General features: G+C 47.9%; 1 protein-coding gene across 2 annotated transcripts in view; it reads right to left on the minus strand.

Moving 5' to 3' along the window:
- Nucleotides 1–14,731, minus strand: part of LOC129711009 (dedicator of cytokinesis protein 7-like) — a 162,511-nt gene that overhangs the window by 48,535 nt on the left and 99,245 nt on the right. For both annotated transcript variants that reach the window (XM_055658351.1, XM_055658350.1), the window contains exons 20-25: nt 13,318–13,519; nt 10,652–10,789; nt 9,237–9,400; nt 8,850–8,945; nt 5,018–5,149; nt 505–618 (exon numbers count right to left, since the gene is read on the minus strand). In XM_055658351.1, the coding sequence (XP_055514326.1) occupies nt 505–618; nt 5,018–5,149; nt 8,850–8,945; nt 9,237–9,400; nt 10,652–10,789; nt 13,318–13,519 (846 nt within the window). The remainder of the gene's footprint in view (nt 1–504; nt 619–5,017; nt 5,150–8,849; nt 8,946–9,236; nt 9,401–10,651; nt 10,790–13,317; nt 13,520–14,731) is intronic.

A 14,731-nucleotide genomic window follows, 5' to 3' on the forward strand; every position in this document is an offset into this window, starting at 1 on the left:
AGGAACAACGTACTGATTGGGGATGATCAGCCATGATCACATTGAATGGCGGTGCTGGCTCGAAGGGCCGAATGGCCTACTCCTGCACCTATTGTCTATTGTCTATTGTGCAGTTGTATTCAGGTTAGGCGTGCATGTTGTACTGTGTTGCTGGGTTTAAGCTGCACTGTTTTGGGAGTGTTTGGTATACTTGGCATGGTGGCGCGGTCTGTGGAATTCTATGCCACCGAAGGCAGTGGAGGTCGATTCACTGGATGTTTTCAAGAGAGAGTTAGATAGAGCTCTCAGGGCTAACGGAATCAGCGGATATAGGGGAGAAAGCAGGAACCGGGTACTGATTTAGGATGATCAGCCATGATCATATTGAATGGCGGTGCTGGCACGAAGGGCCTACTTCTGCACCTATTTTTCCATGTTCCTCTGTCGCTAGAGGTACCTTTAATCATTCATTAGCAACATGTCAGAAAGCCGGCTTAACCAAACCCGGCTGCACAGTGCCCTTACCTCCTTGTGATGGTGGCTGATCATTCGAAAGACAAAGCCTCGGTCCATGAGAGACAGGAGGTCATTCAGGAAAAACCCAAGGCTCAGGTTCGTCAGATCTGTAATTTCAGGATCCTGAAGAAATGCAAAGTCCCCCGGTTACTTGACAACAAAGATACTTAATGTGCTATCACTCCTTTAATTCTTCTCCTTATCGAGTCCCCACACAAGATTAGAAGTTGTACAGCCAGAGCTGAACACACGTCTCGGCATCTGCATACAATGGTGTCTGGCTTGTCGCTTCTTGTGTGTGGTGGTGTAAACCAAAGATCCGACAGCGAGCAAGTTAGAACAGTCGACGAAAAAGACGTAGTACGGTCCATGGGCAGATTCACGGGTAATTTTCGGCCCCATTTCCGTAACCGGCTTCCGTCTCCGCTCCCGTCTCCGTCCCCGCACCAAAGATCCCGTAGCGGAGCAAAGATACTAGTGCGGAGACGGAAGCCGGTTACGGAAACATCCTCGTTAAAATTAAAATTTCTTTGGGTAATTTTCTGAATTATAATTTATTAACACAAACTGTTCCCCCGCAACGTTGATTACACTGCGGGTCGGGTCTGGTTACTGAAATGGATGAAAAAAAAGGCCCACGTTCCGCTCCGTTGCGTACTACACGTCAGCCCATTGCATTTAGCAGGAGTGGTCTATCTTGCTCCGCTGTAGGATCTTTGATGGAAACAGGGCCGCGACGTGAACGCTCTTTCCTCGACCCCTGAAAGATCTTTGCCACCCTACGAATTGCTTCTCTCCGTCAGCACTCCACCTATCCTGGACCTGAGCTTACCTGACTGTGGCAGTAACCATCTTGTGACTTCTATCTTCCTGTGGAGTGGGAATCCCTATGTTGGAGAATAATCATGCAGGCATACAGGGCAGCACGGTGGTGCAGCGGTAGAGTTGCTGTCTTACAGCGCCGGAGTCCTGGGTTCGATCCTGACTCTAGGTGCTGTCTGCGCAGAGTTTGTACCTTCTCCTTGTCACTGCGTGGGTATTCTCCAGGTGCCCAGGCTTCCTCCCACACTCCAAAGACATACAGGTTTGTGAGTTAATTGGCTTGGTATAAGTGTAAATTGTCCCGAGTGTGTGTAGGATAGTGTTGGTGTACAGCAAGGGGTGGGCAACCTTGTTCTGCATAGGGGCCGGGACGCATCTGTGAGCGGATGGCGGGCCACGTCTATCACGTGTACACATGGATCCCGCCCCGGATGGCAGGCATCAAGTCACGTGTTCACAGAAGGTGCGCGGCCATGCGCAGGATGCATTACAGCCAGAGTTTGGCCGCGCTCAGCGCTCTGGCGGGCCAGATGATTACGGGGAAAAAAATCTGCCTGCGGGCCGGATGATTCCGGGTTACGGGCCGCATTCGGCCCGGGGGCCGTAGGTTGGTGACCCCTGGTGTACAGGGTGAATGCTGGACGTATGGACTCGGTGGGCCGAAGGGCCTGTTTCCGTGCTGTATCTCTAAAGTCTAAAGTGAAGTCTAAAGGTGGATAGGCACTCTGTGTTTTACGAATATTTTTGATCTATGCGTTTTTGGAGCTGACACCTCTGTAAGTAAATAATTTACCGCAGTATATCGATGGTTAACCAGTCAAACTAATCAATCTCCCAAAAGTGACCAATGGGCTGTTTGCTGAGCCACAGGTACACCGTCCCCCTTGCTCACATTCTTCCTTGATAGAACGCCTCGGTGATTTATAAAACGCATTTGTTCCGGAATGTAATACTCCAACGCTTTATATAAAGCCTTTGTTCCAAAGTGGAGTACAACAATGCTTTACTGATTTTTGTTCCAGATGTCAGCACCTGCAGTCTTTTTGCCCAGGAAACCTGAAGAAGCTGCACTGCCAGACCAGCGTGTCGTTTGGGAGGACGAGGGAGGAATCTGAGTGAAACCCACTGAGTAATGAAAGGCCAAGGAAGAGCGGATGTCGAGAGGATGACTCCAGTGACGGGAGCGTGTGCAACCAGAGGGCACAACATTCGCACTGAGAGGACGTGCAGTTAGAGTGGAGATGAGAATGTGGATTGTGGAAATGTCGGAGACCCGACACTTGGAAAGAATCAGACTGGACAAACAAGAACTTTTTATCAGAATATGGTCCCCATTCATTGACTATTTGAAGGGGCAGACTGGCTCGGCACGTGAACCTGACTGAAACTCGAATTAAGGATCAGATGAAAAGTTATACGTTATCATTTACGAACTTATCTCCAAAGTTGTATTTTTAGTCAATTATTCCATTCTTCTTTATTATGCTTTTTTCTTTTTTTTATTTCTCTGTCTTATTTTCTATCTATATTTAAAAAAATACTAGAATCAGTGTTAATTTCAATTGATAATATTAGTAATGTAGGAATGATATACATGAAATGATTTTAATATGATGTGTACCTGCCTCTAATAAAAAGATTATTAAAAAAAAGAGTGGAGATGAGGAGGAGTTTCTTCAGTCAGAGGGTGGTGATTGTGTGGAATTCTTTGCCAAAGAAGGATGCAGAGGCCCAAGTGCTTTAAGTGGATATATTTAAGGCAGAGATAGATAGATAGATAGATTCTTGATTAGTACGGGTGTTAGGGGTGATGGGGAGAAGGCAGGAGAATGGGGATAGGAGGGAGAGATAGATAGAAACATAGAAACATAGAAATTAGGTGCAGGAGTAGGCCATTCGGCCATTCGAGCCTGCACCGCCATTCAATATGATCATGGCTGATCATCCAACTCAGTATCCCGTACCTGCCTTCTCTCCATACCCCCTGATCCCCTTAGCCACAAGGGCCACATCTAACTCCCTCTTAAATATAGCCAATGAGCTGGCCTCAACTACCCTCTGTGGCAGAGAGTTCCAGAGATTCACGACTCTCTGTGTGAAAAAAGTTCTTCTCATCTCGGTTTTAAAGGATTTCCCCTTTATCCTTCCCCTTTATCCTCAGCCATGATCGAATGGCGGAGTAGACTCGATGGGCCGGATGACCTAATTCCACTCCTATGTCCAGAACAAGGGGTCACAGTTTAAGGATAAAGGGGAAATCTTTTAGGACCGAGATGGGAAAAACATTTTTTACGCAGAGAGTGGTGAATCTCTGGAATTCTCTACCACAGAAGGTAGTTGAGGCCACAGTTCATTGGCTATATTTAAGTGGCCCTTGTGGCTAAGGGGATCAGGGGGTATGGAGAGAAGGCAGGTACAGGATACTGAGTTGGATGATCAGCCATGATCATATTGAATGGCGGTGCAGGCTCGAAGGGCCGAATGGCCTACTCCTGCACCTATTTTCTATGTTTCTATGTTTCTATGTCTTATACGATGCGATACGATACAATACAGGAGGGAAATCGATCTGTCAATGGTCATAAATACACAAACGACATGAAATATGAAATGATGGCCTCGTGGCGTTATCGTGCAGGCAACGCCGCAGTGTCGGGTGGCGGCGAGCTGGAACCTCTCTTGGACCCACAATACCTCAACTCTGGTCAAGAAGGCTCATCAGCGTCTCTTCTTCCTGAGGAGACTGAAGAAGGTCCATCTGTCTCCTCAGATCCTGGTGAACTTCTACCGCTGCACCATCGAGAGCATCCTTACCAACTGTATCACAGTATGGTATGGCAACTGCTCTGTCTCCGACCGGAAGGCATTGCAGAGGGTGGTGAAAATTGCCCAACGCATCACCGGTTCCTCGCTCCCCTCCATTGAGTCTGTCCAAAGCAAGCGCTGCCTGCGGAGGGCGCTCAGCATCGCCAAGGACTGCTCTCACCCCAACCATGGACTGTTTACCCTCCTACCATCCGGGAGGCGCTACAGGTCTCTCCGTTGCCGGACCAGCAGGTCGAGGAACAGCTTCTTCCCGGCGGCTGTCACTCTACTCAACAACGTACCTCGGTGACTGCCAATCACCCCCCCCCCCCGGACACTCCTCCCACAGGAAAAACACTATGTCTGTAAACATGTAAATAGATTTATTTATTGAAATCATATTCTATAGAAACGTAGAAACATAGAAATTAGGTGCATGAGTAGGCCATTCGGCCCTTCGAGCCTGCACCGCCATTCAATATGATCATGGCTGATCATCCAACCCAGTATCCCGTACCTGCCTTCTCTCCATACCCTCTGATCCCCTTAGCCACAAGGGCCACATCTAACTCCCTCTTAAATATAGCCAATGAACTCGCCTCAACTACCCTCTGCGGCAGAGAATTCCAGAGATTCACCACTCTCTGTGTGAAAAAAGTTCTTCTCATCTCGGTTTTAAAGGATTTCCCCCTTATCCTTAAGCTGTGACCCCTTGTCCTGGACTTCCCCAACATCGGGAGCAATCTTCCTGCATCTAGCCTGTCCAACCCCTTAAGAATTTTGTAAGTCGCTCTTCCAGGGAGATGCTAACTGCATTTCGTTGTCTCTGTACTGTACACAATGGCAATTAAAGTTGAATCTGAATCTGAACTGGATGCTGTTGCAACGGACCCACCTGATGTTTCACAAACTCGGTGCCAATGTTGACCAGGGTGTAGATGATGCCGGGGAAATGCTCCGGGTACCTCAGGCTGCGAGGGGAACTCCATCCCACTGTGTCCGAGACGTACTGACTCATGCTTTTGACCTGAAAGTTAAAAGAAGGGTGCGGGGGTTACCACTGGCAACGACGTCAATCTGGAATCAAAATAGTCACGGCTTCCAAAAACCGATGAAGATGATTCATATGTGGATGATCACAAGAGAAGGTTCAGTTGCCCGGAAACTGGCTCAGTCAATAAGCAGACAAAGTAGAAAAGATACATTAATTTTACTTTAGAGATACAGCGTGGAAACAGGCCATTCAGCCCACCGACCAGCCATCACCCCGTACACTAACACTATCCTATAAGCTAGGGACAATTTATTATTTTACACCAAGCCAATTAACCTACGAACCTGCACGTCTTTGGAGTGTGTGTGGAAACTGGAGCACCCGGAGAAAACCCACGCAGGTCACGGGGAGAACGTGCAAACTCCGTACAGACAGCACACGTAATCGGGGTCGGACCCATGTCTCTGGTGCTGTGAGGCAGCAACTGCGCCACCGTGCGGGCCTCATTGAAACATATCAGATTGTTAAGGGCTTGGACACGCCAGAGGCAGGAAACATGTTCCCGATGTTGGGGGAATCCAGAACCAGGGGGCCACACAGTTTAAGAATAAGGTGTAAGCCATTTAGAACGGAGACGAGGAAACACGTTTTCTCACAGAGAGTGGCGAGTCTGTGGAATTCTCTGACTCAGAGGGCGGTGGAGGCGGGTTCTCTGGATGCTTTGTAGAGAGAGAATACAGCCTGGGTTCCACTTGCAACCTAATTCCCTTTCCTCTCTCTCCGGGTTTACTGACTGAGCCGCAGCCGAGTTGTGCCAGAAAGAACATCTGTCTCACATCTGTGCGGCTGGGCAGAACGGCAGTGTTTCACACTGGGAGCAGAATGAAGTTTGCAGCAACAGACCCAGTAGTAATAAAATCCATTTGGTTTAAGAAGGAACAGCAGACTCTGGAAAATCGAAGGTGGACAAAAGTGCTGGAGAAACTCAGCGGGTGCAGCGGCATCTATGGAGCGAAGGAAATAGGCAACGTTTCGGGCCGAAACCCTTTGGGTTTCGGCCCGAAACGTTCCCTATTTCCTTCAAGGGTTTCGGGACGAAACGCTGCCGATTTCCTTCGCTCCATAGATGCTGCCGCACCCGCTGAGTTTCTCCAGCACTTTTGTCTACCTTAGTAACAAAATCCACATTTCTAAACGCTGTAGGTGTGGTTCTTTGGGAGAAGGCCATGAATTAAGGTGAAGGGGGAAAGATTCAACAGGAACCCGAGGGGTATCATTTTCACATAAAGGTTGGAACGAGCTGCCGGGGGAGGTAGTTGAGGCTGGGACGATCGCAACGTTTTAAGAAGCAATTAGACAGGTGCATTGATAGGGATGTGGGCCCAACGCATGCAGGTGGGACTAGTGCAGACGGGGCACGTGAGAGGGACGACGGTTCACGGGACAGTGCGGAGGGAGGCGAAGGCTGCAACGGGTCTTTGTGTCCAACTGCAGCAGCTGGGACTTTGAAAATGGCCCCAAAAACCTGGCCACTTTTGTATATGAGTTGCTTCTATGCATCATGAGAACAAAGGAGAAACTGGAGTGGAGGGACCCGGAGGGGAGGGGGTGTGGACAAAGGAGGAACTGCGGTAGCTTTGTCGGTGCCCTTTATATAGCGACTCTTTGCATACCCTGTGTGTGCAAAACAACGAATTTGGGTGGCGTTTCGGGTCGAGACCCTTCTTCAGACTGAATTCTCTTCTGTATGATTACGTGCAACAAATACCTGGCCTGCTCCCCCCCTGCACACCTGCCCCCCCCCCCCCCCCCCCCCCCCCACCCTCCCTGCCCCCCCACCCCCCTTTCTCCAGAGTTCCCCCAGCGACCAACAAGTCCCGCTAACTGGCAGCGATCCAGGAGACAACTATTAAAGAGACAAGATTTCTGCATTCTTGCCTTTCCCACTCTCCAAGATTAGTTTAACTCAGCGGGTCAGGCAGCGTCTCTGGAGAAAAGGAATAGGCTACGTTTTGGGTCGAGACTCTCTAGAATTTAGGAGATTGAGGGGGGGATCTTATAGAAACTTACAAAATTCTTAGGGGGTTGGACAGGCTAGATGCAGGAAGATTGTTCCCGATGTTAGGGAAGTCCAGGACAAGGGGTCACAGCTTAAGGATAAGGGGGAAATCCTTTAAAACCGAGATGAGAAGAACTTTTTTCGCACAGAGAGTGGTGAATCTGTGGAATTCTCTGCCACAGAGGGTAGTCGAGGCCAGTTCATTGGCTATATTTAAGAGGGAGTTAGATGTGGCCCTTGTGGCTAAGGGGATCAGAGGGTATGGAGAGAAGGCAGGTACGGGATACTGAGTTGGATGATCAGCCATGATCATTTTGAATGGCGGTGCAGGCTCGAAGGGCCGAATGGCCCACTCCTGCACCTAATTTCTATGTTTCTATGAGACCCTTCTTCAGATTCAGGTCTTCTTCAGTCTGACGAATGATCCCGACTCGAAACGTCACCTATTCCTTCTCTCCAGAGATGCTGCCTGACCCGTGAGTTACTCCAGCACTTTGTGTCTATCTTCGGTGTAAACCAGCATCTGCAGTTCCTTCCTGCACACTTCGTGTACTCGTGTATGGTTTGATTTGACTGATTAGCACATGAGGTTTTCCACCATTTCTCGGTTACACTTAGTAATTAATCAATGCCAATAACAATTTGCCTATTTGATTATTACAGTATTTGCACCTACAACAATCTGCAGATGCTCGGACCTTGACCAAAACGCAAAAAGCTGGAGTAACTCAACGGGACAGGCAGCATCTCTGGAGAGAAGGCATGGCTGACATTTTGGGTTGAGACCCTTCTTCAGACTCGTAAGGGGAAAGAGAAACGAGAGATATGGACGGTGATGCAGAGAGATATGGAACAATTGAATGAAAGATATGCAAAAAAGTAACGATGATGAAGAAAGCAGGCCTTTGTTAGCTGTTTGCTAGGTGGGAACGAGAAGCTGGTGTGACTTGGGTGGGGGAAGGGATGGAAAGAGAGGGAATGCGGGGTTTACTTGAAGTGAGAGAAATCTACTGGATATTCATACCACTGGGTTGTAAGCTGCACAAGCGAAATATGAGATGCTGTTCCTCCAACATGCGTTTAGTCTCACTCTGACAATGGAGGCCTAAGACTGATAGCTCGGCGTGGGAATGGGAAGGGGAGTTAAAGTGGTGAGGGGGAGTTTATACTGGTTTACACCGAAGATGGGCACAAAATGGAATTCTCTGCCTCAGAGGGCGGTGGAGGCCAGTTCTCTGGATGCTTTCAAGAGAGAGATAGATAGGGCTCTTAAAAATAGTGGAGTCAGGGGATATGGGGAGAAGGCAGGATTGGGTACTGATTGGGGATGATCAGCCATGATCACATTGAATGGCGGTGCTGGATCGAAGGGCCGAATGGCCTCTACTCCTGCACCCATTGTCTATTGTCTAGAGTGCTGTCCATCTGGGTGGGGAGGGATGGGCAGTGACGTTTCAGGTCGAGATCCTTCTGCAGACTGATAATTATTTGACCCCCTGCACCAGCTTTTGGCAACTTGTAAATGCCCATTTGTTAATGTCCATTCAAAATCCCTTTCCTTTGCCTCTAGCTCCTTGCCTCTCCTCGCGAATGAATTCTGCTTTGTCATCCAATGTTCTTACATTGGGCTCCTGTGGTGTTGTTGGCAACAAGTTAGCAAAGGCAATGACTCACCAAGAGTTCGCAGAAGAACCACAGATGCCTGTACACTTGGTTCCTCATCTTTCCGTTGGTGAACACGATATGATAGGCTAATTCCTCATGGAATAACTGCAGATAAATTCATCAAAATAAAAAGTTAATCAAACCAATGACTGAGGAAAAAGGAAAATAGACTTGACTGTGGTGAAGAATTAATGAATGGTTGAATACTTTATTGTGACAATTATTCTTACCCAAGGTATGCAAATAGTGGCCACATAAAGGGGCTGACAAAGTATCCACAGTATCCGTGCCAAGTCCAGTTTTGTTCCCCCCCCCCCCCCCCCCCCCCACCCACTCCACACGCTGGGTCCCCATAGTTCATTTTTGTTCCCCCTCCCTCACGAGCAGTGAGCTGACCTTTGACGGTTTCAGGCCGCTGCCCCCAGGCACGCTGGCTTTAGCCGTCTGCACCTCGGAGTCACTCGTGCTGAGTTTCCGCATCATCTGCAGCGCTGCTGTTGCACTCTCCGGTCGGATAGTGGCGTATTTCTCAGACTCCGTGACTTCAGCCTCGTTGGGAACTAAATCAACGGAACACCACAAAACAGAATGACTTTGAATCATTCGGGTCTCGACCCGAAACGTCACCTATTCCTTCGCTCCATGGATGCTGCCTCATCAGCTGTTTCCAGAAGGGTCTCAACCCGAAACATCGGCAATTCCTTCGCTCCATAGATGCCGCCTCACCCGCTGTTACTCCACCATTTTGTGTCTACCTTTGATTTTACCAGCATCTGCAGTTCTTTCTTAAACAATTTCCTAGCTACACTAGTCCCACCTGCCTGCGTTTGGTCCATATCCCTCCAAACCTGTCCTATCCATGTACCTGTCTAACTGTTTCCTAAATGTTGGGATAGTCCCAGCCTCAACTACCTCCTCTGGCAGCCTGTTCCATACACCCACCACCCTCTGTGTGTGAAGATGTTACCCCTCAGATTCCTATACATTTTCTATTGCTTTCATTCTCTGTTTCATTCATTTTCTTTTTTTTTTTAACATTTCCTCTATTTACTGTCGATCAGCTGCTCTAGGAAGTTTTCCACAAACTCTCTCATAGACATCACCATCGTTTTAGTACAATTTAGTTTCGAGACGTTTCCTCAATTATGGCAAAAAAAAACGTATAGTTAAATTTTGGAAAAAATGCGCCCACCCCAACTTAAAATGTGGATCACAAGCATGTCTGAGACACTAAAACTTGAAGATATGAGCATCGTCTTAGCAGGAAAATCAGTGTAATTTTTAAAGGTATGGTCTCCTTTCATTGATCCATCACAAGCATAGTATGGTGCAACACAACTTCGGACTTAAACCGATTTACGGACAGGGTGATGGGTGTGGTGAGAAATGAAGTAGGTATATCAACACCTATTTTTTTTTTGTTTGTTTTGTTTTTTTTCTCTTTTCTTTTTATTATTTTTCGTTTTTTGTCTTTTAATTTTTTGATCCGTTTTTTCTTATTCACTCTGCGACTACACTCTTTGGTAGTTTTGGGGTTTACACACTTACTAGCCCTTTCACTCTCTCTCTCTTTCGTGCCCCTCTTTGCTTTTTCTATTTCTATTTTTAAAATGGAAGATGTACAATAAATGTATTTTGTCATATGCCGCGGTTTATACTACTGTACGCTGCTTCTAATAAAAATATTATTTAAAAAAAATTAAAAAAATTTAGCTTGGAGTTAGTTGAGCAAATCTTGCTCTGCGCTGTAAGTGTTGGAGCTCATTGTCGATCTGTTGACCGGGAGAGTGTGCTGATTGGAGTACAGGTACCTGGCATGCTGAACAAGTGGTGTACATATGTCGCCAACGAATTATTCCGTCCCATTGAATCTTTCGGCATCTCCTCACTGCTGTGCAGCTGGTCCACAATTGCAATCAGCATTTCGAAGATTTCTTTGCTGACCAGGGCTGTGAGTAAAAGAAACACAATCAACGGCAACTTGGAAAGTTAGTGCCAGCCTGGCTCCGGCTGGAATATTAGAGCATCGGATCAAGGGTCTCTGACCCGAAACATCACCCATTCCTTTTGCTCCAGAGACTCTAGCAATCGTAGTTCAATGGCTTGCAATGGGTAGAGTAGGTTACATATTGAAGTCAGGTTCGTTGAGTCTGAAGAAGGGTCTCCACCCGAAACGTCACCCATTCCCTTTTCTCCAGAGATGCTGCCTGACCCGCTGAGTTACTCCCACACTTTGTGTCTATCATCAATTGGCCCAACTTTAATGCAATTGCCCCACTCTGATATCTAACTCAACTAATGCAGGGGGCAGCTATGTGTCGGAAGGAACTGCAGATGGTGGTTTACACCAAAGATAGGCACAAGATGCCGGGGTAACTCAGACCTGGGTTCGACCCTGACTACGGGCGCTGTCTGTACGGAGTTTGCACGTTCTCCCCGCGACCGCATGGGTTTTCTCCGGGTGCTCCGGTTTCCCCCAACATTCCAAAGGGCGTGCATGTTTGCAGATTAAGTGGCCCTAGTGTTAGGATAGAACTTGCGTGTGGGCGATCGTTGGGCAGCATGGGCTCGATGGGCCGAAGGGCCTGATTCCGCACTGTATCTGTAAACTGAAATAAAATCTCCACCAGGGGGCACCGGACACTCACTCCAAATTCTTTCCCGCGAGACCTCACTCCAATTTAATATCAGACCCATAAAACGATCCCGGAGTTTCAGACAGTTCACAGTGGCTCAGAAGCCAAGCACCGACCCATGCACAACACATTCTCATTCTCATTACTCCCCATAAAACATCTTTCAGTTGCTTCCTCTTTCCAAGAGAAGCAGATATATGATGCAGTTTAGCCTTTACATATTGCATATATGAACGATTGCAGAAGTTAGGTTTGACAAGGATGACATTGATTAATATTTGTCTGGATTAAGTCTTACAGTTGAAGGAAGAATTGATAGTTGCGGGAACTGCTAACTCCTAAATTTGTTGTCTCGGAAGGAACTGCAAATGTTGGTTGAAACCGAAGATGGACACGAAAAGCTGGGGTAACTCAGTGGGTCAGGCAGCATCACTGGAGAGAGGGAATGGGTGACGTTTCGGGTCGAGACCCTTCTTCAATAGGCAATAGATAATAGACAATAGGTGCAGGAGTAGACCATTCAGCCGTTCGAGTCAGCACTGCCATTTAATGTGATCATCGCTGACCTTTCCCAATCAGTACCCCGTTCCTGCCTTCTCCCCATATCCCCTGACTCCGCTATCTTTAAGAGCCCTATCTAGCTCTCTCTTGAAAGTATCTAGAGAACCGGCCTCCACCGCCCTCTGAGGCAGAGAATTCGAGAATTCCACAGACTCACAACTCTCTGTGAGAAAAAGTGTAGAAAAATCTCAAAAGTGAGAAAAATCTCCGGAGAGAAGGAATGGGTGACCTTTCGGGTCGAGACCTTTCTTCAGACTGACCCGACCCGAAACGTCACCCCTTCCTTCTCCCCAGAGATGCTGAGTTACTCCAGCATTTTGTGTCTATCTTTGGTTTAAAGCAGCATCTGCAGTTCCTTCCTAACTTCGGTGTCCCTTGCTCACAATCTGTTTGGTCGGTTTGTTAATTGGTAGCCAGCTATTAATAAGTAGCTTCGATGGACCAGAACCCAGCAAGAATCAACATTCTACAGAATGAGAGGAGAGATGGTGGTGGGGGGGGAGAGGAATTAGCGGAGGAGGGCGGGGAAATAGACTGTGGATCACTAAGAGCTGGAAGAGAGGTGGGAGTTCTGCACACAGAGCGAAAAGTAGAGTATAAGCACAGGGAAAGATAAAGGGATACATTGGCATAAAGAAATAGACTGATAAAAACAGCCTAAAGTGTGGTCTCTGAATGGAAAGCAGCGAGACTTTGACTTACAAGGTTGAAGTGAATTTCGGAATTCGATTGAACCCCATATATATGAAATAAGGGAGATGAATAACGAGGCATTCAGAAGGGATTGGACAGGCTAGATGCAGGAAACATGTTCCCCATGTCGGGGGAGTCCAGAACCAGGGGTCACACACAGTTTAAGAATAAGGGGTTGGCCATTTAGGACCGAGTTGAGGAAAAACATTTTCACCCAGAGAGTTGTGAATCTGTGGAATTCTCTTCCACAGAAGGCAGTGGAGGCCGATTCACTGGATGGTTTTAAGAGAGAGTTAGATTTAGCTCTTAGGGCTAACGGAATCAAGGGATATGGGGAGAAAGCAGGAAAGGGGTGCTGAATCTGGATAATCAGCCATGATCATATTGAATGGCAGTGCTGGCTCGAAGGGCCGAATGGCCTACTTCTGCACCTAGTTTCCAGGAAATTAAACCTTGCTTAAGTTAATGCAGCAAGTGTATGGTCGATAGGCCATATGGAACTCAGCGGAGAGGCAGCCTCTCTGGAGAGAAGGAATGGGTGACGTTTCGGGTCGAGACCCTTCTCCAGACAGTAGAGTTCATCAAACCTCCTTCTGTTGTCTTTGTGGAGCTCAGCGTGAGGAGTGTGAGCAGTTTGTCCAACACCACATACAAGAAGCAGATTAACTCTTCCATCGGAACCAGCTGGAGGGCAGAGACAGCCTGCCTGAGTGCCTCCGTCTGCTGGGCTACAGAGTGGTGTTTGCACGCGCTTTCACACAGCGAGAAGAACCGCTCCAGGTTTCTATCCTGCAATAAACAGATCACATTGCAGTTGGGTTATAGGGATCCCAGGATAATGTTGTCAAACGTTCATCTTGTAAACTGTATCATTTCAGGTTGTTTTAGTTTAGTATAGAGATACAGTGCAGAAACAGGCCCTTCGGCCCACCAAGTCCCCACCGACCAGCGACCCCCACACACTAATGGGCCTGCTTTAGTGGTCTGGGAAACGGCTACTGGAGTTTTCGACAGATCTTTATTCAAAAGGTCGACTTCCAGTATACAAGGTTCTTCAGGCACGTCTGTCAACCACGATCCAGGACAAGGGGTCACAGCTTAAGGATCCAGGACAAGGGGGAAATCCTTTTAAACCGAGATGAGAAGAACTTTTTTCACACAGAGAGTGGTGAATCTCTGGAACTCTCTGCCACAGAGGGTAGTCGAGGCCACAGTTCATTGGCTATATTTAAGAGGGAGTTAGATGTGGCCCTTGTGGCTAAGGGGATCAGAGGGTATGGAGAGAAGGCAGGTACGGGATACTGAGTTGGATGATCAGCCATGATCATATTGAATGGCGGTGCAGGCTCGAGGGGCCGAATGGCCTCTACTCCTGCACCTAATTTCTATGTTTCTATGTTTCTATGATGGTCGATGCTGAACTAACGTGCGCAAGTGAAAAACCGCGCAAAACAAGCAGCCCCTCCCGTGTCACGTGACCACGGCTTCCGAACGCCGGCGTTCGATCTCAGGCGCCGCTACGCTGTCCCACTTACGCGACTTTTTCGGCGACTGCCGGCACCCGTCGCAGGTCGCCGGAAATTTTTCAACGTGTTGAAAATTCAGCAGCGACCAGAAAGACGCTGCGGCTCTTTAAGGCGACTGAGGGGGCTATTGGTGACTGGTGACGTGTGGCGGGGTGAAGCCTGTATGGTCGTGAGTAGTCGCCCAAAGAGTCGTACCTTGTTCGGGTTGCCGCTGGATTTTGCAACATGTTGAACATTTTCAGCGACTATGACGGGTGCCGGCAAGTCGCTGAAAATATCGCGTAAGTGGGACAGGCCCTTGTCTTACACACACACCAGGGACAATTTACCATTTTACCGAAGCCAATTAACCTACAAGCATAAAAACATAGAAATTAGGTGCAGGAGTAGAGGCCATTTGGCCCTTCGAGCCTGCACCGCCATTCAATATGATCATGGCTGATCATCCAACTCAGTATCCCGTACCTGCCTTCTC

Source organism: Leucoraja erinacea, chromosome 29 (genome assembly GCF_028641065.1).
Source record: "Leucoraja erinacea ecotype New England chromosome 29, Leri_hhj_1, whole genome shotgun sequence".
Classification (NCBI taxonomy): Eukaryota; Metazoa; Chordata; class Chondrichthyes; order Rajiformes; family Rajidae; genus Leucoraja; species Leucoraja erinaceus.